The sequence below is a fragment of the Asterias rubens genome, chromosome 2, assembly GCF_902459465.1.
Source record: "Asterias rubens chromosome 2, eAstRub1.3, whole genome shotgun sequence".
In the NCBI taxonomy this organism is placed as follows: domain Eukaryota; kingdom Metazoa; phylum Echinodermata; class Asteroidea; order Forcipulatida; family Asteriidae; genus Asterias; species Asterias rubens.
The window spans coordinates 12999287-13023633 of record NC_047063.1 but is presented as its reverse complement, the minus strand read 5'-3'; the positions used below and the strand labels follow the sequence as shown (position 1 = coordinate 13023633).

The 24347-nt window shown below is 43.6% G+C and overlaps 1 protein-coding gene across 1 annotated transcript in view; it reads left to right on the top strand.

The window, feature by feature from the left end:
• Nucleotides 1-15886, top strand: part of LOC117307077 (GRAM domain-containing protein 4-like) — a 50636-nt gene extending 34750 nt beyond the window's left edge. The window contains exons 16-18 of the mRNA XM_033791729.1: nucleotides 148-232; nucleotides 12513-12594; nucleotides 13637-15886. Coding sequence (XP_033647620.1) covers nucleotides 148-232; nucleotides 12513-12594; nucleotides 13637-13861 — 392 coding nt within the window. The 3' untranslated portion in view covers nucleotides 13862-15886. The remainder of the gene's footprint in view (nucleotides 1-147; nucleotides 233-12512; nucleotides 12595-13636) is intronic.
• Nucleotides 15887-24347: the final 8461 nt, after the last annotated feature.

Here is a 24347-nt window from a genome sequence, read left to right as displayed (position 1 = left end):
AAAGAGGAGGAACTATCTTTTAATTCCAATTGTCAAAATAAAAATAAGCCAAGCAACAAACCCATGACCCCCACTTTTATATAATAATCATAAAATCATTTGTTTACCGATTTGATTGGAACCTGTTTTGGATGTTTCTATTTTCAGGTTGGCATGCTGGTAAGCGATGCACACAAATCGTCCGAGATAAAACGGTTTGCTTTAAAAATGGCAGGCTCTACTTGACAAGAAGGTAAGTCATTCAATATTTCTTTCATTCATTTGGCTTTTTGCCTATACAGTAATGCAGTTTCTGTAGGTCTCACATCCCAACTTCTTGAGGTCTCGACTGTACCATGTTCCCGACTTGGTCTCAGGGTTTAGGGTTAAGACCTTAATTATATAATTATCCTTAACTTTTTCTAGCTTAAAAACAGGCATGGTTTTGTTATACCATACAAAATTGAAAAATACCATACAAGTTTTAACTTTTCTTTTTTTAAGTTACACTTGCATGTTTGTAACAGAAATTATAATCCAAAGGAATATGCGTAATTTGTTGGCGCTGCAGGCGATGTGTGTGTTTTTTTTTTCTTTTCTTTTGGGGCTATTTTGACAACCATAGTGAAGTCTGAGCATTGAGGTCTTTCCAACAATATTAATTTAATAAGAAACGCTTTTGTAGCACAAAGGCATTCAATGGCAGCGTTTTTTTGTTTTATTTTCGAGCTGGATTGCTTCATGTGTCTACACATGTCTCACCCACCAATGTATGACAATGATTTATGGATTCCACTGATAGAAAAGCTGAATTTGTCTTAAATGGCTGAGTGCACGTATTGCCGCACAATGGGCTCACAAACATAATTCAGCATTCTTTGAGTTCTAATTCTGAGGATAGATTAACTCAATTTAAAACCAGAGGTTGAAAGGGAAAGTGACAATTAAAAGCCAGGTCTGGCATTTCATTCTATGTATGAGAGGTTCTTAAAGGTCACTTCCAGAGGAATGTCATACCGTGTAGGGAAACTAAAGAAGGGGCACCAAGGCCAAGACCAGTGTAATGGGCATCTCCAGACCTGAAACAAAGTTGTTTTTACACTTGAAATGCTAAACTTGTCAAACTTCTTGAAAATGGCTGCTTTTCAAGAAGTACGTGTAGCTGGACCCTGCTTGGGTTTAGGGGTTAAGCGAGATAAATCATGGGCCATCCTACTGATGCTGTGATGAGTGCTCATTTTCCTCAGGAAAATTGCTTCAAATGTGAAAGGAACATGTTGAGCAGTGGGGGTTAATAATGTTCTACCGTTATATTTATTCTGTAAATTGATTGTGTAGTCTTGGTAGTGTGAAAATTGGTTTAGTGTGATAATGTAGTTGGAAAACCAAACCAAAAAGCAATAGTCAGTGCACACAAGTGTGTAAACGCCTGCAACCGTGGACGTCCTATTGTCCCTCTTTTGTTTATACTTTGTAACCATTGGTTTTGTACATGTTTTGCATCGTGGGCCTTTCTCGAACCGTAGACCCTATTGTACTCTTTCGTCATGGTTTCCGGTTTAAATGTGTATGCCTACTCCCTGTAGCAATTGAGTGAAAGGTAGGGCTGAGCTGCACTGTGGGTATAGGGGAGGCTCTAATTCCTGGGGATGGGTGGTAGGGCTGAGCTGCACTGTGGGTATAGGGGAGGCTCGAATTCCTTGGGATGGGTGGTAGGGCTGAGCTGCACTGTGGGTATAGGGGAGGCTCGAATTCCTTGGGATGGGTGGTAGGGCTGAGCTGCACTGTGGGTATAGGGGAGGCTCGAATTCCTTGGGATGGGTGGTAGGGCTGAGCTGCTCTGTGGGTATAGGGAGGCTCTAATTCTGGGGATGGTGGAAGGGCTGACCTGCCCTGTGGGTATAGGGGAGGCTCTAATTCTGGGGATGGTGGAAGGGCTGACCTGCTCTGTGGGTATAGGGGAGGCTCTAATTCTTGGGGATGGTGGTAGGGCTGAGCTGCTCTGTGGGTATAGGGGAGGCTCTAATTCCTGGGGATGGGTGGTAGGGCTGAGCTGCACTGTGGGTATAGGGGAGGCTCTAATTCCTTGGGATGGGTGGTAGGGCTGAGTTGCACTGTGGGTATAGAGGAGGCTCTAATTCCTGGGGATGGGTGGTAGGGCTGAGCTGCACTGTGGATATAGGGAAGGCTCTAATTCCTGGGGATGGGTGGTAGGGCTGAGCTGCACTGTTGGTAGGGGAGGCTCTAATTCCTTGGGATGGGTGGTAGGGTTGAGCTGCACTGTGGGTATAGGGGAGGCTCTTATTCCTGGGGATGGGTGGTAGGGCTGAGCTGCTCTGTGGGTATAGGGGAGGCTCTAATTCCTGTGGATGGGTGGTAGGGCTGAGCTGCACTGTTGGTAGGGGAGGCTCTAATTCCTGGGGATGGGTGGTAGGGTTGAGCTGCACTGTGGGTATAGGGGAGGCTTTAATTCCTGGGGATGGGTGGTATGGCTGAGCTGCTCTGTGGGTATAGGGGAGGCTCCAATGCCTGGGGATGGGTGGTCGGGCTGAACTGCTCTGTGGGTATAGGGGAGGCTCTAATTCCTGGGGATGGGTGGTAGGGCTGAGCTGCACTGTGCGTATAGGGGAGGCTCTAATTCCTTGTGATGGGTGGTAGGGCTGAGCTGCACTGTGGGTATAGGGGAGGCTCTAATTCCTTGTGATGGGTGGTAGGGCTGAGCTGCACTGTGGGTATAGGGGAGGCTCTAATTCCTGGGGATGGGTGGTAGGGCTGAGCTGCTCTGTGGGTATAGGGGAGGCTCTAATTCTGGGGATGGTGGAAGGGCTGACCTGCTCTGTGGGTATAGGGGAGGCTCTAATTCTTGGGGATGGTGGTAGGGCTGAGCTGCTCTGTGGGTATAGGGGAGGCTCTAATTCCTGGGGATGGGTGGTAGGGCTGAGCTGCACTGTGGGTATAGGGGAGGCTCTAATTCCTTGGGATGGGTGGTAGGGCTGAGTTGCACTGTGGGTATAGAGGAGGCTCTAATTCCTGGGGATGGGTGGTAGGGCTGAGCTGCACTGTGGATATAGGGAAGGCTCTAATTCCTGGGGATGGGTGGTAGGGCTGAGCTGCACTGTTGGTAGGGGAGGCTCTAATTCCTTGGGATGGGTGGTAGGGTTGAGCTGCACTGTGGGTATAGGGGAGGCTCTTATTCCTGGGGATGGGTGGTAGGGCTGAGCTGCTCTGTGGGTATAGGGGAGGCTCTAATTCCTGTGGATGGGTGGTAGGGCTGAGCTGCACTGTTGGTAGGGGAGGCTCTAATTCCTGGGGATGGGTGGTAGGGTTGAGCTGCACTGTGGGTATAGGGGAGGCTTTAATTCCTGGGGATGGGTGGTATGGCTGAGCTGCTCTGTGGGTATAGGGGAGGCTCCAATGCCTGGGGATGGGTGGTCGGGCTGAACTGCTCTGTGGGTGTAGGGGAGGCTCTAATTCCTGGGGATGGGTGGTAGGGCTGAGCTGCACTGTTGGTAGGGGAGGCTCTAATTCCTGGGGATGGGTGGTAGGGTTGAGCTGCACTGTGGGTATAGGGGAGGCTCTTATTCCTGGGGATGGGTGGTGGGGCTGAGCTGCTCTGTGGGTATAGGGGAGGCTCTAATTCCTGTGGATGGGTGGTAGGGCTGAGCTGCACTGTTGGTAGGGGAGGCTCTAATTCCTGGGGATGGGTGGTAGGGTTGAGCTGCACTGTGGGTATAGGGGAGGCTTTAATTCCTGGGGATGGGTGGTATGGCTGAGCTGCTCTGTGGGTATAGGGGAGGCTCCAATGCCTGGGGATGGGTGGTCGGGCTGAACTGCTCTGTGGGTGTAGGGGAGGCTCTAATTCCTGGGGATGGGTGGTAGGGCTGAGCTGCACTGTTGGTAGGGGAGGCTCTAATTCCTGGGGATGGGTGGTAGGGTTGAGCTGCACTGTGGGTATAGGGGAGGCTCTTATTCCTGTGGATGGGTGGTAGGGCTGAGCTGCTCTGTGGGTATAGGGGAGGCTCTAATTCCTGTGGATGGGTGGTAGGGCTGAGCTGCACTGTTGGTAGGGGAGGCTCTAATTCCTGGGGATGGGTGGTAGGGTTGAGCTGCACTGTGGGTATAGGGGAGGCTTTAATTCCTGGGGATGGGTGGTATGGCTGAGCTGCTCTGTGGGTATAGGGGAGGCTCCAATGCCTGGGGATGGGTGGTCGGGCTGAACTGCTCTGTGGGTGTAGGGGAGGCTCTAATTCCTGGGGACTGGTGGTAGGGCTGAGCTGCTCTGTGGGTATAGGGGCTGCTCTAATTCCTGGGGGCGGATGGTAGGACTGAGCTACACTGTGGGTATAGGGGAGGCTCTAATTCCTGGAGATAGTTGGTAGGGCTGAGCTGCTCTTTGGGTATAGGGGAGGCTCTAATTCCTGGGGGCGGATGGTAGGACTGAGCTGCACTGTGGGTATAGGGGAGGCTCTAATTCCTAGGGGCGGATGGTAGGACTGAGCTGCACTGTGGGTATAGGGGAGGCTCTAATTCCTGGAGATAGTTGGTAGGGCTGAGCTGCTCTTTGGGTATAGGGGAGGCTCTAATTCCTGGGGGCAGATGGTAGGACTGAGCTGCACTGTGGGTATAGGGGAGGCTCTAATTCCTGGGGATGGGTGGTAGGGCTGAGCTGCGCTGTTGGTATAGGGGAGGCTCTAATTCCTGGGGATGGGTGGTAGGACTGAGCTGCACTGTGGGTATAGGGGAGGCTCTAATACCTGGGGATGGGTGGTAGGGCTGAGCTGCGCTGTTGGTATAGGGGAGGCTCTAATTACTGGGGACAGGTGGTAGGGCTGAGCTGCACTGTGGGTATAGGGGAGACTCTTACTCCTGGGGATGGGTGGTAGGGCTGAGCTGCTATGTGGGTATAGGGGAGGAGGCTCTAATTCCTGGGGGCGGATGGTAGGCTGAGCTGCACTGTGGGTATAGGGGAGGAGGCTCTTATTCCTGGGGGCGGATGGTAGGCTGAGCTGCTCTGTGGGTATAGGGGAGGAGGCTCTAATTCCTGGGGGCGGATGGTAGGCTGAGCTGCACTGTGGGCATAGGGGAGGCTCTAATTCCTGGGGATGGGTGGTAGGGCTGAGCTGCTCTGTGGGTATAGGGGAAGGCTCTAATTCCTGGGACGGGTGGTAGGACGGAGCTTCACTGTGGGTATAGGGGAGGCTCTAATTCCTGGGACGGGTGGTAGGACTGAGCTTCACTGTGGGTATAGGGGAGGCACTAATTCCTGGGGATGGGTGGTAGGGCTGAGCTGCTTTGTGGGTATGGGCGAGGCTCCAGTTTCTGGGGATGGGTGGTAGGGCTTAGCTGCGCTGTGGGTATAGGGGAGGCTCTAATTCCTGGGGATGGGTTTTAGGGCTGAGCTGCTTTGTGGGTATGGGCGAGGCTCCAGTTCCTTGGGATGGGTGATAGGGCTGAGCTGCTCTGTGGGTATAGGGGAGGCTCTAATTCCTGGGGATGGGTGGTATGGCTGAGCTGCTCTGTGGGTATAGGGGAGGCTCTAATTCCTGGGGATGGGTGGTAGGGCTGAGCTGCTCTGTGGGTATAGGGGAGGCTCTAATTCCTAGGGATGGGTGGTATGGCTGAGCTGCTCTGTGGGTATAGGGGAGGCTCCCATTACTAGGGACGGGTGGTCGGACTGAGCTGCTCTGTGGGTATAGGGGAGGCTCTAATTCCTGGGGATGGGTGGCAGGGCTGAGCTGCTCTGTGGGTATAGGGGAGGCTCCAATTACTGGGGACGGGTAGTCCGACTGAGCTGCTCTGTGGGTATAGGGGAGGCTCTAATTCCTGGGGATGGGTGGTAGGGCTGAGCTGCTCTGTGGGTATAGGGGAGGCTCTAATTCCTGGGGATGGGTGGTAGGGCTGAGCTGCTCTGTGGGTATAGGGGAGGCTCTAATTCCTGGGGATGGGTGGTATGGCTGAGCTGCTCTGTTGGTATAGGGGAGGCTCCAATTCCTGGGGATGGGTGGTAGGGCTGAGCTGCTCTGTGGGTATAGGGGAGGCTCTAATTCCTGGGGATGGGTGGAAGGGCTGAGCTGCTCTGTGGGTATAGGGGAGGAGGCTCTAATTCCTGGGGGCGGATGGTAGGCTGAGCTGCACTGTGGGTATAGGGGAGGCTCTAATTCCTGGGGATGGGTGGTAGGGCTGAGCTGCTCTGTGGGTATAGGGGAAGAATCTAATTCCTGAGACGGGTGGTAGGACTGAGCTTCACTGTGGGTATGGGCGAGGCTCCAGTTCCTGGGGATGGGTGGTAGGGCTTAGCTGCTCTGTTGGTATAGGGGAGGCTCTAATTCCTGGGGATGGGTGGTAGGGCTGAGCTGCTTTGTGGGTATGGGCGAGGCTCCAGTTCCTGGGGATGGGTGGTAGGGCTTAGCTGCGCTGTGGGTATAGGGGAGGCTCTAATTCCTGGGGATGGGTGGTAGGGCTGAGCTGCTTTGTGGGTATGGGCGAGGTTCCAGTTCCTTGGGATGGGTGATAGGGCTGAGCTGCTCTGTGGGTATAGAGGAGGCTCTAATTCCTGGGGATAGGTGGTATGGCTGAGCTGCTCTGTGGGTATAGGGGAGGCTCTAATTCCTGGGGATGGGTGGTATGGCTGAGCTGCTCTGTGGGTATAGGGGAGGCTCCAATTACTGGGGACGGGTGGTCGGACTGAGCTGCTCTGTGGGTATAGGGGAGGCTCTAATTCCTGGGGATAGGTGGTATGGCTGAGCTGCTCTGTGGGTATAGGGGAGGCTCCAATTACTGGGGACGGGTGGTCGGACTGAGCTGCTCTGTGGGTATAGGGGAGGCTCTAATTTCTGGGGATGGGTGGTATGGCTGAGCTGCTCTGTGGGTATAGGGGAGGCTCCAATTACTGGGGACGGGTGGTCGGACTGAGCTGCTCTGTTGGTATAGGGGAGGCTCTAATTCCTGGGGATGGGTGGTCGGACTGAGCTGCTCTGTGGGTATAGGGGAGACTCTTACTCCTGGGGATGGGTGGTAGGGCTGAGCTGCTCTGTGGGTATAGGGGAGGAGGCTCTAATTCCTGGGGGCGGATGGTAGGCTGAGCTGCACTGTGGGTATAAGGGAGGCTCTAATTCCTGGGGATGGGTGGTAGGGCTGAGCTGCTCTGTGGGTATAGGGGAAGAATCTAATTCCTGAGACGGGTGGTAGGACTGAGCTTCACTGTGGGTATAGGGGAGGCTCTAATTCCTGGGGATGGGTGGTAGGGCTGAGCTGCTTTGTGGGTATGGGCGAGGCTCCAGTTCCTGGGGATGGGTGGTAGGGCTTAGCTGCTCTGTGGGTATAGGGGAGGCTCCAATTACTGGGGACGGGTGGTCGGACTGAGCTGCTCTGTTGGTATAGGGGAGGCTCTAATTCCTGGGGATGGGTGGTCGGACTGAGCTGCTTTGTGGGTATAGGGGAGACTCTTACTCCTGGGGATGGGTGGTAGGGCTGAGCTGCTCTGTGGGTATAGGGGAGGAGGCTCTAATTCCTGGGGGCGGATGGTAGGCTGAGCTGCACTGTGGGTATAGGGGAGGCTCTAATTCCTGGGGATGGGTGGTAGGGCTGAGCTGCTCTGTGGGTATAGGGGAAGAATCTAATTCCTGAGACGGGTGGTAGGACTGAGCTTCACTGTGGGTATAGGGGAGGCTCTAATTCCTGGGGATGGGTGGTAGGGCTGAGCTGCTTTGTGGGTATGGGCGAGGCTTCAGTTCCTGGGGATGGGTGGTAGGGCTTAGCTGCGCTGTGGGTATAGGGGAGGCTCTAATTCCTGGGGATGGGTGGTAGGGCTGAGCTGCTTTGTGGGTATGGGCGAGGCTCCAGTTCCTTGGGATGGGTGATAGGGCTGAGCTGCTCTGTGGGTATAGGGGAGGCTCTAATTCCTGGGGATAGGTGGTATGGCTGAGCTGCTCTGTGGGTATAGGGGAGGCTATAATTCCTGGGGATGGGTGGTAAGGCTGAGCTGCTCTGTGGGTATAGGGGAGGCTCCAATTACTGGGGACTGGTGTTCGGACTGAGCTGCTCTGTGGGTATAGGGGAGGCTCTAATTCCTGGGGATGGGTGGCAGGGCTTAGCTGCGCTGTTGGTATAGGGGAGGCTTTTACACTTGGGGATGGGTGGTAGGGCTGAGCTGCTCTGTGGGTATAGGGGAGGCTCTAATTCCTGGGATGGGTGGTAGGGCTGAGCTGCACTGTGCGTATAGGGTGGCTCTTATTCCTGGGGATAGGTGGTAGGGCTGAGCTGCTCTGTGGGTATAGGGGAGGCTCTAATTCCTGGGATGGGTGGTAGGGCTGAGCTGCACTGTGGGTATAGGGGAGGCTCTAATTCCTGGGGATGGTTGGTAGGGCTGAGCTGCACTGTGGGTATAAGGAAGGCTCTAATTCCTGGGGATGGATGGTAGGGCTGAGCTGCACTGTGGGTATTGGGGAGGCTCTAATTCCTGGGGATGGGTGGTAGGGCTGAGCTGTACTGTGGGTATAGGGGAGACTCTAATTCCTGGGATGGGTGGTAGGGCTGAGCTGCACTGTGGGTATAGGGGAGGCTCTAATTCCTGGGGATGGGTGGTAGGGCGGAGCTGTACTGTGGGTATAGGGGAGACTCTAATTCCTGGGATGGGTGGTAGGGCTGAGCTGCACTGTGGATATAGGGGAGGCTCTAATTCCTGGGGATGGGTGGTAGGGCTGAGCTGCACTGTGGGTATAGGGGAGACTCTAATTCCTGGGGATTGGTGGTATGGCTGAGCTGCACTGTGGGTATAGGGGAGGCTCTAATTCCTGGGGATGGGTGGTATGGCTGAGCTGCTCTTTGGGTATAGGGGAGACTCTAATTCCTGGGATGGGTGGTAGGGCTGAGCTGCACTGTGCGTATAGGGTGGCTCTTATTCCTGGGGATGGGTGGTAGGGCTGAGCTGCTCTGTGGGTATAGGGGAGGCTCTAATTCCTGGGATGGGTGGTAGGGCTGAGCTGCACTGTGCGTATAGGGTGGCTCTTATTCCTGGGGATGGGTGGTAGGGCTGAGCTGCACTGTGGGTATAGGGGAGGCTCTTATTCCTGGGGATGGGTGGTAGGGCTGAGCTGCTCTGTGGGTATAGGGAAGGCTCTAATTCCTGGGGATGGGTGGTAGGGCTGAGCTGCTCTGTGGGTATAAGGAAGGCTCTAATTCCTAGGATGGGTGGTAGGGCTGAGCTGCTCTGTGGGTATAGGGAAGGCTCTAACTCCTAGGATGGGTGGTAGGGCTGAGCTGCTCTGTGGGTATAGGGGAGGCTCTAATTCCTAGGATGGGTGGTAGGGCTGAGCTGCTCTGTGGGTATATTTCAATGCACAGCTCGCACAGGCTGACTATGATTCACAGCCCCTTTAAGTTTGAGTTTCCATTACATGTTTGAGAAAGAAAGTCTGGTCTAAATTTAAAACTGTTTTTCTGAATGTGATGTATCTACGGCTTTTGTTCTGTCTAAATTCGAAACCCACTTTATGGCATATAATTTTTAGGTCACTCTCACCAACAATGGCTGCAATGTTGTTAAAGACTTTTTGTTTTGTCAGAGCTACTTGGCCTGTCCTTAGGACGAGCGATTTAACAAACATGGTTACTGTAGTGATTGAAGAATGATCAGACAAATGGACAATTGGATTAGGTTTGTTTGCCAGCTTATTCTTGATGGATGCATTCATTTGTTAAGATGCATCTTTTAAGTCAACCAGGGGAATACTCCATATTCTGCTTGTCCAGAGAGAGGCAAGTTCAGATTTGATGATGATGGTCTTTTCTTGTGTTTGTCAGTGATCAGTAGGATGCTAAAAATGCCTAGCGCATCATGGATTTTGCAACTGTGGTCTACCTGTCTGAGGCAACTCTCATTATGTGTTCAGTAAAAACTAAAAACATTAACATTATAAATACAATTAAAAAAGAGTAATTGTAATAAAGGAGTCAGTTTAGTTTGTTTGTAAACTCAAACTTGATCTTTGGTTCTCCGCTATAGCCTGTAGTTGTGGACCCTCTTTGGCAAATATCAAGGTCATTTGGATAAAACAACAGAAATATCCTATGAGTGATAACCAGCCTCGTGATTACTCAAAAGGCCTACATGTATTTCTACTCCAAACATGTTGTGTAAGGTTTAATTGTGGCTAAAACAAAATAAATGTTGTCTAAGTGATGGCTCGAGAAGGACTTTGCATTTTATAACTCCAATAAACTTGGTGTGTGAATGTTTTGGAATCTCCTGGAAGCCTATTGTTTTTGGACCTCTTGGCAGAATATCATGGTCTTTATGGATAAAACAACTTGGCACATCAACCCCAAACCCGGTTTGGGGATTGGTCTTGGGATCTCTCCAAGACATATTGTCGGAGCAACAACTCAAGACGGACTTGTTCCATGTATTTCAACTCAAAGTGTGTAGGTTTGTTTTTGAAATCCGTAGAAGCTTATTGTTTTTTTACCCCTTAGGTCAAACTTCAAGGTCATGGCTAAATCAAAGGAAATGTCTGAGAAGCTCAAGAAGAATGTGAACATATCATTCTTTTGTTTTATTGAGGCTCCAATTAACCATCGCATTACATCCCATCCGAAGGATGCAGCAATAACAAATAATGGTTAAGTCAGGCTTTAGGACACAAGTGTCACGGCAGGTACTGAAACACTCACTCTGCTTAAAACAGATTGACTCCGGTGCTCTTATCCGCTCAGCCACAACACTCTATTAGTTAATTAACCCAGAATGTTCCGAATACTGATAAATGCTTACCCATAGATTCCACTTTATGTCCTCCTTAAGATATGAACTTAAAAAGTACTAACTAATTGAACAATTTGGCTTTGTACTTCATGCGCTGCCTCCCTGTGGAATTTCAATCAACATTTTCTTTTCAGTTTGAAATCCCTGATTTCCTCCCCGAACTATTAGAGGCGTCATTGCCACCAACAACTCGGTTAAGTTGAAAGAGTTACTGGATGTTTTGTTTATGCAAATCTGCCATCTGTAAGTTGAGACATGTACGCAAATCTCAAGGGAAATTGTGGATTTACAGCAAATTGATACAATCTACTCGCCCCGCTTCCCTAGAGATCATTGGCATTTAATAGAATCAGAAATCTCCCTCAATCAGGAAGAATATCTAAATAAATTCTGAGCTCAGGGATTGTCAATCACTACAAGCCTCTCTGAACCTCTAAAGGATCTGCCTTGCCATCAAGGCAGATGTTTTATTGACATGGGGGAATGCACTGCAAAGTTGTCAACGTGTCTGTCCAAAACAAAACGAGAAAAGACTCTTGAGATTTGCAATGATCGTTTCGTTGGAAGTAATTTGTGACATTTATAAAGGTGTATAGTGGATTTGAGGCATTGCATGGTGAGGTTTCCGTTTTTATTTGTGTATATCTACTTGCTGGGTAGATTATGTTCTTTTGAAAGACTTATCTTGTTATACAGTGAGCTATTACAGGTAGCTGGCTCTGTTAGCAGCAGTGTGTGGGTTCAAATCACGGTTGTGCCATAATTGCCTTGTAAATCTGTAAGGTCGGTGCATTGTGTAATAAACATTAAAGAGAGCAGGACGTATCATATGATAGAGAAATAGGGCTTGCTCTGGTGTTTCTGGACTCGGCTGCATAGTGGCCCATCTCTCAGCATGTTTAGGATAGCTTGAGTGTTGCGCATTGACATATTCCTACGGAACTCATTTTACATCATGTTGTTTATAAACAACAAGAACATAGAAGAAGGATAGAAGAACCTAGGTTGCTGCAAAAGATGCACCATTCCTTATTAATGCAAAGTTCAAGGTTTTATACAGGACGACAAGGATAAATAACACTGTTTAATTTTGGTCTGAAGGCTTTTTCTTATTATGAATTTTATACTTGAACGTTTTTTTTCTTATGAAATATTTAAATCATATTTGAGAAAACTGTACCTGAAAACCTAATAAATGTAGCAGCTGATTCGGGTTTCAAAAACAAAATTATGAAGAAATGTGTTAAGAAGCTGAAAATTGTGTGGCTTTTTGCCTGACTCACATCAAAATAGGCAAAAAAAATTCCTGGCGTTTAATGCACTTGGGTTGTGTGTATGCGCGTTAAGAAATAGATTACGTGCTGATACTAGTAGCTATGAATTGCTTTCCGCATAATAAATTGGCGTAAATGAGCTTGCCCGCCTGACTTGCGGAAGCCAGCCGGTCTTAAAAAGCTCCAGCTGGTCTTTATCAACGGTTTAAACACCCCAACGTGATGCCACCTCTGCACCAATAGAAAAACTGTCTGGGGTATTTAAAGGGTCCAATGAAGATGCTGCTTGAATGTGGATGGGTAACTTGTTTCAAAGTGTCGGAGCTGTGACCATAAAAGTACGATCGCCATAGCGTGTCACGGTGCGGGGTCCTGGGGAAAGCTCAAAATGAGCGGTGGAAGAAGAGCGTGAAGATGAACGAAGAGTGGGAGGTCTAATTATTAACACCTTTATAAACAACTTTAACCCAATACTTTAATTTTTGACTTTCTTTCAGCTTCCTGTGCTTCGAAAGAGCAAGAAAGAACATGGAAAAAACGATTGTTATCCCACTAGCAGATATCATCAAAATTGAAAAGGTTATCTTTCTCAATTTATCTTCCTATGCAATTCCTGCATGAAATGTTAAGAATAAGCTTGTTTTATAATCAATGTTGTAACCCTGAAATTGACATGAAGCCCTGAAGTTTTTAGAATTATCCAATGTTGTATTAAATTGTCTTGAAGAGGAAAAACAATGACAAGGCTTGACATTAAAGGAACACGTTGCCTTGGATCGGTCGAGTTGGTCTTTGAAAAGCGTTTGTAACCGTTTGTTATAAAACCATATGATTGGAAAGATGTTTCAAAAGTAGAATATAATGATCCACACAAGTATCACTCGAAATTGCGTGGTTTTCCTTTTACCTCGTCGGCTAACACGGTCGGCCATTTATGGGAGTCAAATTTTTGACTCCCATAAATGGCCGACCATGTTAGTTTGCAAAGTAAAAGGAAAACCACGCAATTTTGAGGCAAATTTGTGTGGATCATTGTATTCTACTTTTAAATCATCTTTATAACCATATGCATTTTGTAACAAACGGTTACAAATGCTTTTCAAAGACCAACTCGACCGATCCAAGGCAACGTGTTCCTTTAACTTTGGACTGCAATCCTTCCTTGTGGCTTTCTTTCATCACAGAGCCTTATTTCTTAAAGCTGTTAAGCAGAAAAACACTGCATAGTAAAATTCTATTTGCAATAAGTCACAACAATGTAAACTTTGCTGGTGACCATTTTTTTTCTTGCTAAGCAATACTTGTCTGTGTTTAAGTTTCTGTGCTTACATGCTCTATGAAATTGGGCCCTGGATCTCAGAACCACATTATTTATGCTTTTCCAAAAACAAAAAATATATGTATATATATATATATATATGGGTAGATTTTTCAATACAAAAATACAGTCATCCATGTTTGTACTGTCTGTTCCTAGTAAATGTCCCTAATTTATAGATTAGTTCTATCATGACCAGACTTTGCTTCAAAATAAATAAACATAATAGTACATCTTTATTTCAAAAAGGCATTAGTACAATGTGTTTGATGTTTAACCAAGGCTTCATCTGTTGTCTTTTAGGCAAAGCCATTTTTCCTTCTTCCTGGCCATGGGATGTCCATCGAGATCCAAGTTGCCCTGGAGGACAAACCCTTCGTCTTCGGAGCGATCTTGAACAGGGATGAGGTCTTCGCTGTCATCTTGAGACAGGTTTGCTCCGTCCGAGATCTGAAGATGAGGGAGAATGTGGCCGACAGTGAGCCAGTTAACGTCAACCGAACAGCAAGTGCAAGTGGTGACCAATAGGAGCCAGTCAATCAAGGAGATTCCTAGATTTTATTACTACACTGGAGTTTTTTGAGGGGGGGGGGGGTCTGCACGATGGAGCTTGCAAGGGCCATGTTGCACGAGGCAATTTACAGGCAATCAGTTCCAGGCAATCTCAAAGAAGAGAATCCATTCACACTTAATATATGTTCTCATAATTTTGTTGGGAATCATGAGACATTGTTTGAACAACTACTCGTGTGCTACTAAAGTGGTCCTGTAGCATGCACTGCAGTTGGCTGCCTCCAAGTTGCTTGAAAAGTTGCCTTGTGTGACAAAGGCCCCAATGGTGAATGTTTGGGCATTTTTACAGGTAATCAGTTTGTGGTTAAATTTGTTTCATTGATAGGAAATTTCAGACTTTGATATATGGAGTCAGACTTGTTTGTGTCTGCTTTGGGGAGAAAAACTATAATTTATGTGATTTTCTTCAAATTTGAAGGGATCCTGTTCTTTGGTATACTTCTCCAGTGTCAAGGTTTCAAGACGCTCCTTGGAATATTTAACTCAAGGGTGGAAATGCCAAGATGTCAACATACTAATCCCATAGTTTTGAGACTAATTTCAGGTCTTTTTTTTGTCAGCAGTGACTCTCCCCTTGTTATTTGTTTTGAGGATTTGTTCTCTCTCTTCTCTGTCACGAATGAGAAGAGTGATCAAGGGCCATTCAGAATAATCAATGTTTACAAATATCAACCTTTTATCAAAACTGATGGTGGGCGGGACACATGATCAATGTTTGAAAAAAAAGAACTTTGTTCGGAATGTCCTTGTACCCTTTTATGCATGCAGTGAACCATCAACCTTTATAACCAAGCAAAGTGCTGTGTAGTTGCTATTAAATCGTCATCTTTTTCTACTCTATAGTGAAGGCTCTATATTTTTGGACCAATATTTCCATAAGATGCACCTTGTTATGAATTGTTGCGCATCTCTTTGAAATATTTTTAAATTTGGTTTCTTATCAATGTTTCCTAAGCACCCTTTTAGTTTGCAATAATTTTGTCTAGAACTAGAGAAATGATAATACAATAGACTCAGAATGCTTCATCTTACAGACCAAGGGCAAGAAAGCAAGCCAAAATTTTAATCAAATCCAACAAATAAAATAATTTTCTTCTGAGCCAGATATCTGTATCTATTGGAAAACTTGGATTTTTTTAATTATTATTCCTCATGTTAAATGAGGTAGGTTAAAGAAAATGTCTACTAAAAAAATGACGTCTTTAGAGGATTTTGCGGAACAGTACTACGATATGTCGCCGTTAATCTAAGTTTTACTACTTGATAAACTCAAAACAAATGTGAACTTATTTTGTTTTTATTTGTAAATAAGAGTATTGTGAATATAAGTGAAGAAGCCTTTTCAAAATTTAGTTCATAAGAATTTACTTTTCAGGTATAAAAAAAAACCTCTGGGGTAATAATTGACCCGGATTGCTTGTGCAGGCTGACGCAGAATGCTCTGATTCCGCGTCAGTTTGACCCTTTCACAGGTCATTATGATTTGTATGATGCCTATTTTGGTCAGCCTGATCCAGAAATGGGTCAGGCTTAACAGATCCTAGGATTTTGATGCGGGAGGTTTTAGTGTGCATAGTTTTGTTTTGTCTCAATGCCTGTCGTTGTATCATGTCATTAAGAGTTTGACTCATACGAAGCAAAGAAGCAAAACATTTTAGTTTGGGGAATTATAGAATTAATATTCACTGTGACAAGGTACAAGGTTTGTATTGTTTACATACTAAACATCCGATTGTATGACACTCGCATATCGATAGGGGGAAAATCTTCAGATGAACCCCGTGGGGGTTGTACAGAAACAATATTTGACGTCCAAACCGGAAACATAACAAGACTATCTTTACTATGCTTTGATAGGCCATGAACGTCATAATACAAGGACTTTTCTCGCGTGATAGCCACGGATGAGACATTAAAGGAACACGTTGCCTTGGATCGGTCGAGTTGGTCTTTGAAAAGCGTTTGTAACCGTTTGTTATAAAATGCATATGATTGGAAAGATGTTTCAAAAGTAGAATATAATGATCCACACAAGTATCACTCGAAATTGCGTGGTTTTCCTTTTACCTCGTCGGCTAACACGGTCAGCCATTTATGGGATTAAGGTTTTCATGTGGGGTAGGGATGTGTTGTTGGGAGCACTTGCTTCAAGTATGATTTTTTTTTTTGTAGGAAACAATATCCTTATTGGGTAGTCAATGGTGAATTTTTCAAAATAACTTAACACAATCACAACTACGTTCAGACAAATTATGATGCACAAAAACTAATCACATTCCATTATTTACGGAAAACATGTAACACCAGCTATGTCAAAATGGTTTTTTAACTTACCAATGTTTTATCAGAATAATGATAAAAACAAGAACGATTACATGACGGTCAAAATCATGAAATTTATTGTAATAATATATTTGTTGTGGAGTTGTGATCAAATTTTCATTGGTCAGGTTTGCCTGTTGAAATGTATCGTTCTTGTTAATATGCATGTGTTACTGCTAAGCACACCATGTGTGTATTGAAACAGCGCTTCATTGTTCTGTAATCAGTACTGTAATCATTACTGACTTTTCCTACGGTTTGTTTTTAAGTGAAGAATGACTTCAAATAAATGTTTTTTGCATTTTTTTTCTGCTCAGCATTTTTAATTAAGCAGCACCGTGCCTCACATAGCAGATTTTGTAATTCGAAGAACGCCATTGTTGTAAATTAATATTTTGTAAGGATATTTTGTGAAAATTTTCATTCCGAAACATTCATGATGGACCGTTCCTGAAACGAAGCTGGTGATTGAAACACAGACATGATTCGAACTGCCTCTAGCTACCAGGCAATCTCAGTGGTCTACTGGTTCGAATTCCACCCGAGTAATATGCCTGTGATTGTTTTTCCCCGAACTCGGGGAAGTACTGAGTACAAACGAAAATAAACTGAGGGTAAAACGAAAATAAAAAATAATGTGATTAAAACAGTTTTGTACTTAAATTATATAAAAGAAAAGATGTGGCATTTTCCTCAGTGTTTTTGTTTTAAAACCATCGTCTTTTTCTTTCGGTCACAACTCTCTATTTTTCTTTAACAACATAACTAAAATTGCATGTACGTATACTTTCTAGTACAGATCTTTTGACAAATTTAACAGTACTTCTGCGTGACTGTGTTCCATGTTTTAAACTTGAAAGATGACTAGAGTGGGATTTGAACATGGCATCTCTCGATTGCTGTAACTGTGCGGCTGTATCAAATTTGTCTACATTGAGTGTGTTTTGCTGTATGTCGATTACTTAATTCTCACTGACAATCAAAAGTTGGGTGGTAATTGCAGTGACCGAAGAGATTGTCTAGTCTGCAAGAAAAATAGTAAGATCAAAATAAATCACTGATCTCGCTCAATGTAATTTTCTTCATTGATCAAAATTAACATTATAATATGCTCCCCTTCAGGTACACGTCACTTTATTTGTGTACTTAATTATGTATCATGTCAACAGTAAATCAACTGTCACTTTAAGTTAATTATGTAACGATATTAAAAGCCAGGAACTATATTTGCTGATTTTGTGCCCTTATTTTATCTTGTGTTTGTTTTTGTTATATGATAAACTGAAGTGTACGGCTCAGTATATGTCTAACCCTTCCCTCGTCAGTACCTAATGATAGTACCCATATTATGGCATATATGATCCAGTACCTCTGAGGTCACCGTTGTACCTATTGTAAACCCTCCTGTGGTAATAGAGGACACCATATTGAAATTTCCCTTAATAATAATAATAATAATAATAATAATAATAATAATAATAATAATAATAATAATAATAATAATAATAATAATAATAATAATAATAATAATAATAATAATAATAATAATAATAATAATAATAATAATAATAATAATAATAATAATAATAATAATAATAATAATAATAATAATAATAATAATAATAATAATAATAATAATAATAATAATAATAATAATAATAATAATAATAATAATAATAATAATAATAATAATAATAATAATAATAATAATAATGAGAACTTATAAAGCGCACAAATCCATCAAAGTGCTCATGGCGCTAAATACAAAGACAAAGAATAATATTTACATGTACAATAACCAAAATTTAAACGTAAGCCTAAGCTAAGAAGAAATCCAGAACATGTTGAAGAGAAATACAATACAAATGCAATATCAAAGAAAACATCGAAGGGTAGAAATCAAACCATTTTCTCAAATACTTGGTTGAAAAGATGTCAGTAACTCTGACTATACCTTCTTTTGGCAGTACTTCTGCCTACCATGGTACCTGTATTACACCTTATGTAGGTAGTACCTCTGACTAGTATAATGGTACCTATATTATTTCTTCTTTGGGCAGTACCTCTGACTGTACCTCTTTAAGGCAGTACCTCTGAAAATACGATGGTTCCTTTATTATACCTAATGTAGGTATAGTACATCTGACTTTCTTCTTTAGGCAGTACCTAAGACTATACCTCCTTAAGGCAGTACCTCTGAAGATACCATGGTAGGCCCTACCTATTATTTTACCTTATGGGGGTAGTACCTCTGACTATACCATGGTACCTATATTATTTCTTCTTTAAGCAGTACCTCTGACTATACCTGCTTGAGGTAGTACCTCTGAAGATACAATGGTATCTACATTATACCTTCTTTGGGCAGTACTCTGACTATACCGTACCTGTATTATACCTGTATTAGGCAGTACCTCTCACTATAACACCATGATACCTATATTATACCTTCTTTATGCAGTACCTCTGACGATACAACGGTAATCCCCCCAAAAAAATTTAATAATAATAATAATAATAATAATCCGGCCCCCGAATAAAAACACACAGACACCTAACCCCCACCCCCACCCCCCCAAAAAAAGCTGTCCGTCCGCTCAAAGAAAAGTCACCCACAGCCGCCCATTTTTACTAATTGTTTTATTTAATTAAAGGCTGCCCCCTCAAACAAAACCCACAAAAATAAAAAATAAAGTTAATACAATCTGCGCTCCCTTAAAAAAACGCTACCTAAAAACAAATACCTCCCGCCCCTTCAAAAAAATCCACATTCGCCCCCCAAAAAAAATTCCTGGTAACGGACCTGTTTCGTGACCACTTGTTTTACTAGACTATCTAAGATAGTCATATGTTTTTCTTTCAAGTACAATATGTGTCAAGCAATACAAATATTATGCGTTGCAATTTCTGTAAATATGCGCCCCCCCCCCCCCCCCCCCGTCATTAAAGGTTGTGTGTACATGAGCATGTAAGAAGTAAGCAGCTTTGGATAGTATAATGCATTTTGAGAAACATTTCACTTCGAAGTACTGTACGGTTATAAAAAAGATAATCACTATTTATCCCCCAAATTGTAAGAATTCTATAAGAAGCTTTACCGGTAGAGCTTCTCAGACTGATGTGATGTTGTATCGGGAATTATTCTGCATGCGTGTTTGGACATACTCGTTCCCGAGTTTCGACGATATCTCAAAATACAAGTGACCACCTTCTGGAATGAAACTTTTACAGGTTGTTTGTGTGGTGTGTTTTTTTACGACCCCATTTATATAGGATTTGAACAATCGAACACTGGTTCCAAAAACCAAAGATCTCCTGCTTGCTTGAATAACTGACGTACTCCAACACGCCAAAATATGAAGAAGACAAAAAAAAGATAACAGAGAAATTCTTCAAATGGTCAAATCATTTAGCTTACTACAGGTACGATTAGCCGTGATCTTTGAGTGGAGTGCGAGGGAGCTGCGTGCTACGACGGGCCTTGGGGGCGGTCGGGCACGTTGAGCGGTGAACTGGCCGGATGCTGCGGGGTCGTACCCCCGAGCAGAACGGGGAATTTGAACAGCCTTGCTCCGGTGCCGTCAACTAGTGCAATGCCGAAGGTCCGTTGTAATACGACTAATAATAAAAACAAATGTTACATTTATATTGCGACCCTCCACAGTCAGATTTATTTACATTAAACTTACACAGTTTTGTTTAACCTGTCCATAAAGCTAGAACAACAAAGGTTTCACTTGAGACCTTGAACAGTCAAACAGTCCAAACAAATAGCCATGCTAAAATAAAGCAAGGGACCCCTGCTTAATTGCTTTCGTGTGGAAGTGGCTTTTCTTTGATATTGCACTGCACTCCAATTGATACCATCGTTTCTAATAAATTACGTCCGAAACGGAAGCTTCTTTTAACTCGGCATTGGGAATTGGGACGCCTGATACAATCGGCAAAATATCATATCTAGTGGGCTTGGTGCCAGAGTTGCACGGTCAGTAGACCGCTGCTGTATCGACCACAAAAAAGATAACAGAGAAATTCTTCAAATGGTCAAATTATTTAGCTTACTACAGGTACGATTAGCCGTGATTTTGAGATATCGTCGAAACTCGGTAACGATGTTCAACCCTTTACGACGGGGCATGGTTGTTGCCAATGGCGACTAGCAACCAGCGGAGTAGAAAAATGTCCAACCAAGCATTATAAAATTGAGAAGCCTGTCCTTAATTTTCTTTAAATTGACAGTCAAGCGTTATTTCTATTTAACAAGGAAAAGCCAACTGCAGAAAGTGAAACTCTTTTATGTTAATTCTGATCAAATTAAGTTTTCTTTTGCGCTTGTATGCTCTGACGCACACACATTCGCATCGTGCTGGACCAGATGTCGAAAGCTAAGAAAAAATCACCCACTTAAAGGTACTGGACACGTTTGGTCATTGTCAATATTGACCAGTATTCTCACTTGATGTATCCCAACTACATAAAATATCACACCTGTGAAAATTTGGGCTCAAGTTCAAACTCGATGCAAATGTAATACAAATAAATTCTTGCGTCGGTTTTTTTCAAATGTGCCCACCAAATCTGTTGAAACGGGCCTTACATAAGACATAAGACATAAGAAGACCTAAGAAGACATAATACATAAGACATAAGAAAGACATAAGAAAACTAATCACACGATGTCATTTGAGTAGGGCGCCCTCTACTAGAGGTCAAGGCAGTTTACTCATTTGCAAATCAAGTATGCGTTTCCATTGTCTCATCGTCGTTTTACCCCAAGATGGCGAAGTGGTGACGTCACAAATAGTCACAAATAGATAGAGTTTTGTTCACTGGTTGTTGAAACCATGGGAGGGTGAGATTGAATGTACTTTTCCATAACCAGTCGTCTCACGTGGTGTATCTCAACATATGCATAAAACAAACCTGGGAACAAAAATTGAGCTCAATTGGTCGTTGAAGTTGCGAGATAATAATGAAAGAAAATTGAAAAAAAACCTTACTCGTTACCAAGTCAGTTTTTATGCTAAAAATTATGTTGAGTAATTACCTATAGTGTCCACCAAAATAGAATGTAGGATGGGAGGATCAGTCCAAGTTAGCGCCGACGCAGCCGTCGTTTCAAAAAGGCAATTGCTCTCGGATGTAAAACTTTTAAGAATATTATTTTGCTTTATATATTTTGCTCTAACTTCTCGATGTACTAATATTGTAGTATATACAAGAATTCTGTAATATTCTTCCTGTGTCCGTGTTAAGATAGCGGGCTGTCACTCTTACATTGACAGCAGAAGTGCGTTTCACCCAAGTGCCTGGTCAATTCTACCACCAAATTCTAATTTTTACGCTACTCTTTCCAATTTACACGATTGTACGACCAACATTGAACCATGGTTAATTTTTTTTTTACTCGAAGTTCAATGTGTCGTCCGTACACACACGATTTCACATTCCATTCACCCATGTCATAGTTCTACGTTGTTTTCGTTTACAAACGTTCAACAGAGCAAACAGTGTTGGATTATGATTACGTTTCCAATTCTCGAAATCGGGGGGTCAAAGCACGCGGGATTAAACTTTGATGAGTTGTTCGTGTGTGTGTGTGTTATCAATTTCAACTATTGACAACTTAAGTGTAGATTTGTCTGAGTTGTATTTGGGCTTATGATTGCAAGTTGTTATGTGCAAGTCCAGTCTTGCGCACTTTGTAATTTACAAAGGCATCCTTTAAATAACATCCATCAGCCATGCACAACAACAAAATTATTTTACACATTACATGCATTTCGTGCATGGTCCGTGACGTTTGCGAAAGTTGGTGTATGTGTATGTGTCTCAATTCATTCAGAGAAAAATATTTCTGCGAAGAAAAAAAATTGCCACAAAGCTCAAATTTGAATCATCAATATTTTTTCTAAATATTGTTTAATTCCAAAATCAAATTACTTTTTTTTGAACGCTTGAATTATGACATGGTAGCGAGGGCCATACATTATAAAATAAAATGTGAACAATTAAATATGATTTTATATTTCAAACTGTACAATCTTGAGTGTTTCCCAAGGAGGGACGCAACACTTGAGATGTAAATATTCCCACCTTGACTTGAAATCGCGAAACTGACTTTTGATCGATGAGCTTCCTTGTTTCAATACCAAGAAATAATGGGGAATCGGACTTGCAAACATTTAAATGGTTCAAGTCAAACAAGCGCCGTTTTTGATCGATGAGCTTCCTTGTTTCAATACCAAGAAATAATGGGGAATCGGACTTGCAAACATTTAAATGGTTCAAGTCAAACAAGCGCCGTTTTATGTTTCATCCAGTCCTTACTCTGAGCCCGGGTAGGAGCGTTTCTATCGGCAGCGGACAATAAACGGGTAGGAATCTCCATAACCTTTCTGGATGTCAAATATTTACAAGAAACGTGAGACGGTGTTTGATGGGATTGGGGGAGGTAAATACAAGAGCCATTGAGAGCTGGCGAGGCTGGGAGAGAATTTTACAAAATACGATAAAAAGTGTTTTTGTTGTTGCAGTAATTTGAGAAGTCATCTAATTTGTGTTCACTCACACGGCGGTTATTTTTTTTAGTGAAACGTTGAAATTATTAGAACATTTCATCAAATGACTTGATAATTTGCTGAAATCACTGTACTCTCCAACAATGTCATAACGCCAGAAAGACTTAGGGCCAAACTTCCAAGGCATATTCTCACCCTGAAATTCTGCACATACGACCCATGAGAATCATCAACTCCGTGCAAGGCGCTTCAAGCGCAGAATTATGTGGTCTGCAGAGCCATGAAAATGTGGCCCAGTCCTTTTAAGTTTGACCATAATAATAGAGCAGATGACGTTAACATCATATTGATGACATTTAATGTAGGCGGTGTCCCATTACTACTTGTGAATGCCATGGGCTTGCTTTATTGTCAAGCCATGGTCAAGCTAACAACAAACGGTGTCAATGTCGGGAAGGTGTCGTGTGCTGTAATTTAATCTGGGGGTCGGTTAATTTTTCCTAATTTACCAACCTTCATTTTAAGCATTTCGCCAAGTCACAAGTCACAGTTGTATATATCGACCTCAATGTGGTCACCTTAAATTGCTTTAGTTAAGACGTAACTGGCCGGTGATGACGGTGAAGTTAGGCATGCTGAGGCAAGCATGTAGTGAGAGAGACGAAGAAAAGAAAAAAAAAATTATAATTAGTGTTTTGTGAACTTAAATTGTTTAAAGGCACTGGACACTAATGGGTACTTTCTCAAAATAATTGTTAAAATTTAAAAAAAACTTACTTGGTAAAGAGTAATGGAGAGCTGTTGATGGTTTACAACATTGTGAGTAAGGGCTTCCTCTGAAGTAATGTCGTTTTTGAGAAAGAAGATATTTCTCACTGAAATATTTTGAGTTTGATTTCGAGACCTCAGAATTTGATTTTGAGGTCTCGAAATCAAGCATCTGAAAGCACACATCTTCGTATGACAAGGGTGTTTTTTCTTTCATTATTATCCCGAAACTTCGACGACCAATTGGGCTCAAATTTTTACCGGTTTGTTATTTTATGCATACGTTGAGATACACCAAGTGAGATGAATAGTCTTTAACAATTGCCAATAGTGTCCAGGGTCTTTAAAAGGAATATTACTTGCATTCTAGGTGCACAATGGTTCCCTGCCTCCTTGACGATTAGAAAAATAGCTGGCTTCGTATATCAGGCTCTTCGAATTACCAATAATAATTCCATACAGAAAGGAACCAGACTATATATTCTCTTCCACAAATGCAGCCTTAATTTGGATACATTAAGTTGGGTTATAAAAACAAGATGTCTGCTAAAAATCCTATAGACTTTTCCATTGTTGATAAACAAACTCAGCTGCATATGGCTGGTAGGCTAAGGACCGCCGAGTGTTCAATCACTCAATCACACATTCAATCGTGATAAACAGTTCTGATTTATGGGGTGGGGGGGGGGCAAATTTTTCAATTAAATAAGATACCTCCAACGATTAGTTGCCGTGTCGCCAACAAATTCAACCCTATTCGTGATAAGTTGTGTGCATTGTTACAAACTGTGGACATCTGTTTGTTTTGCATGTATGGCTTTCCATAGTTT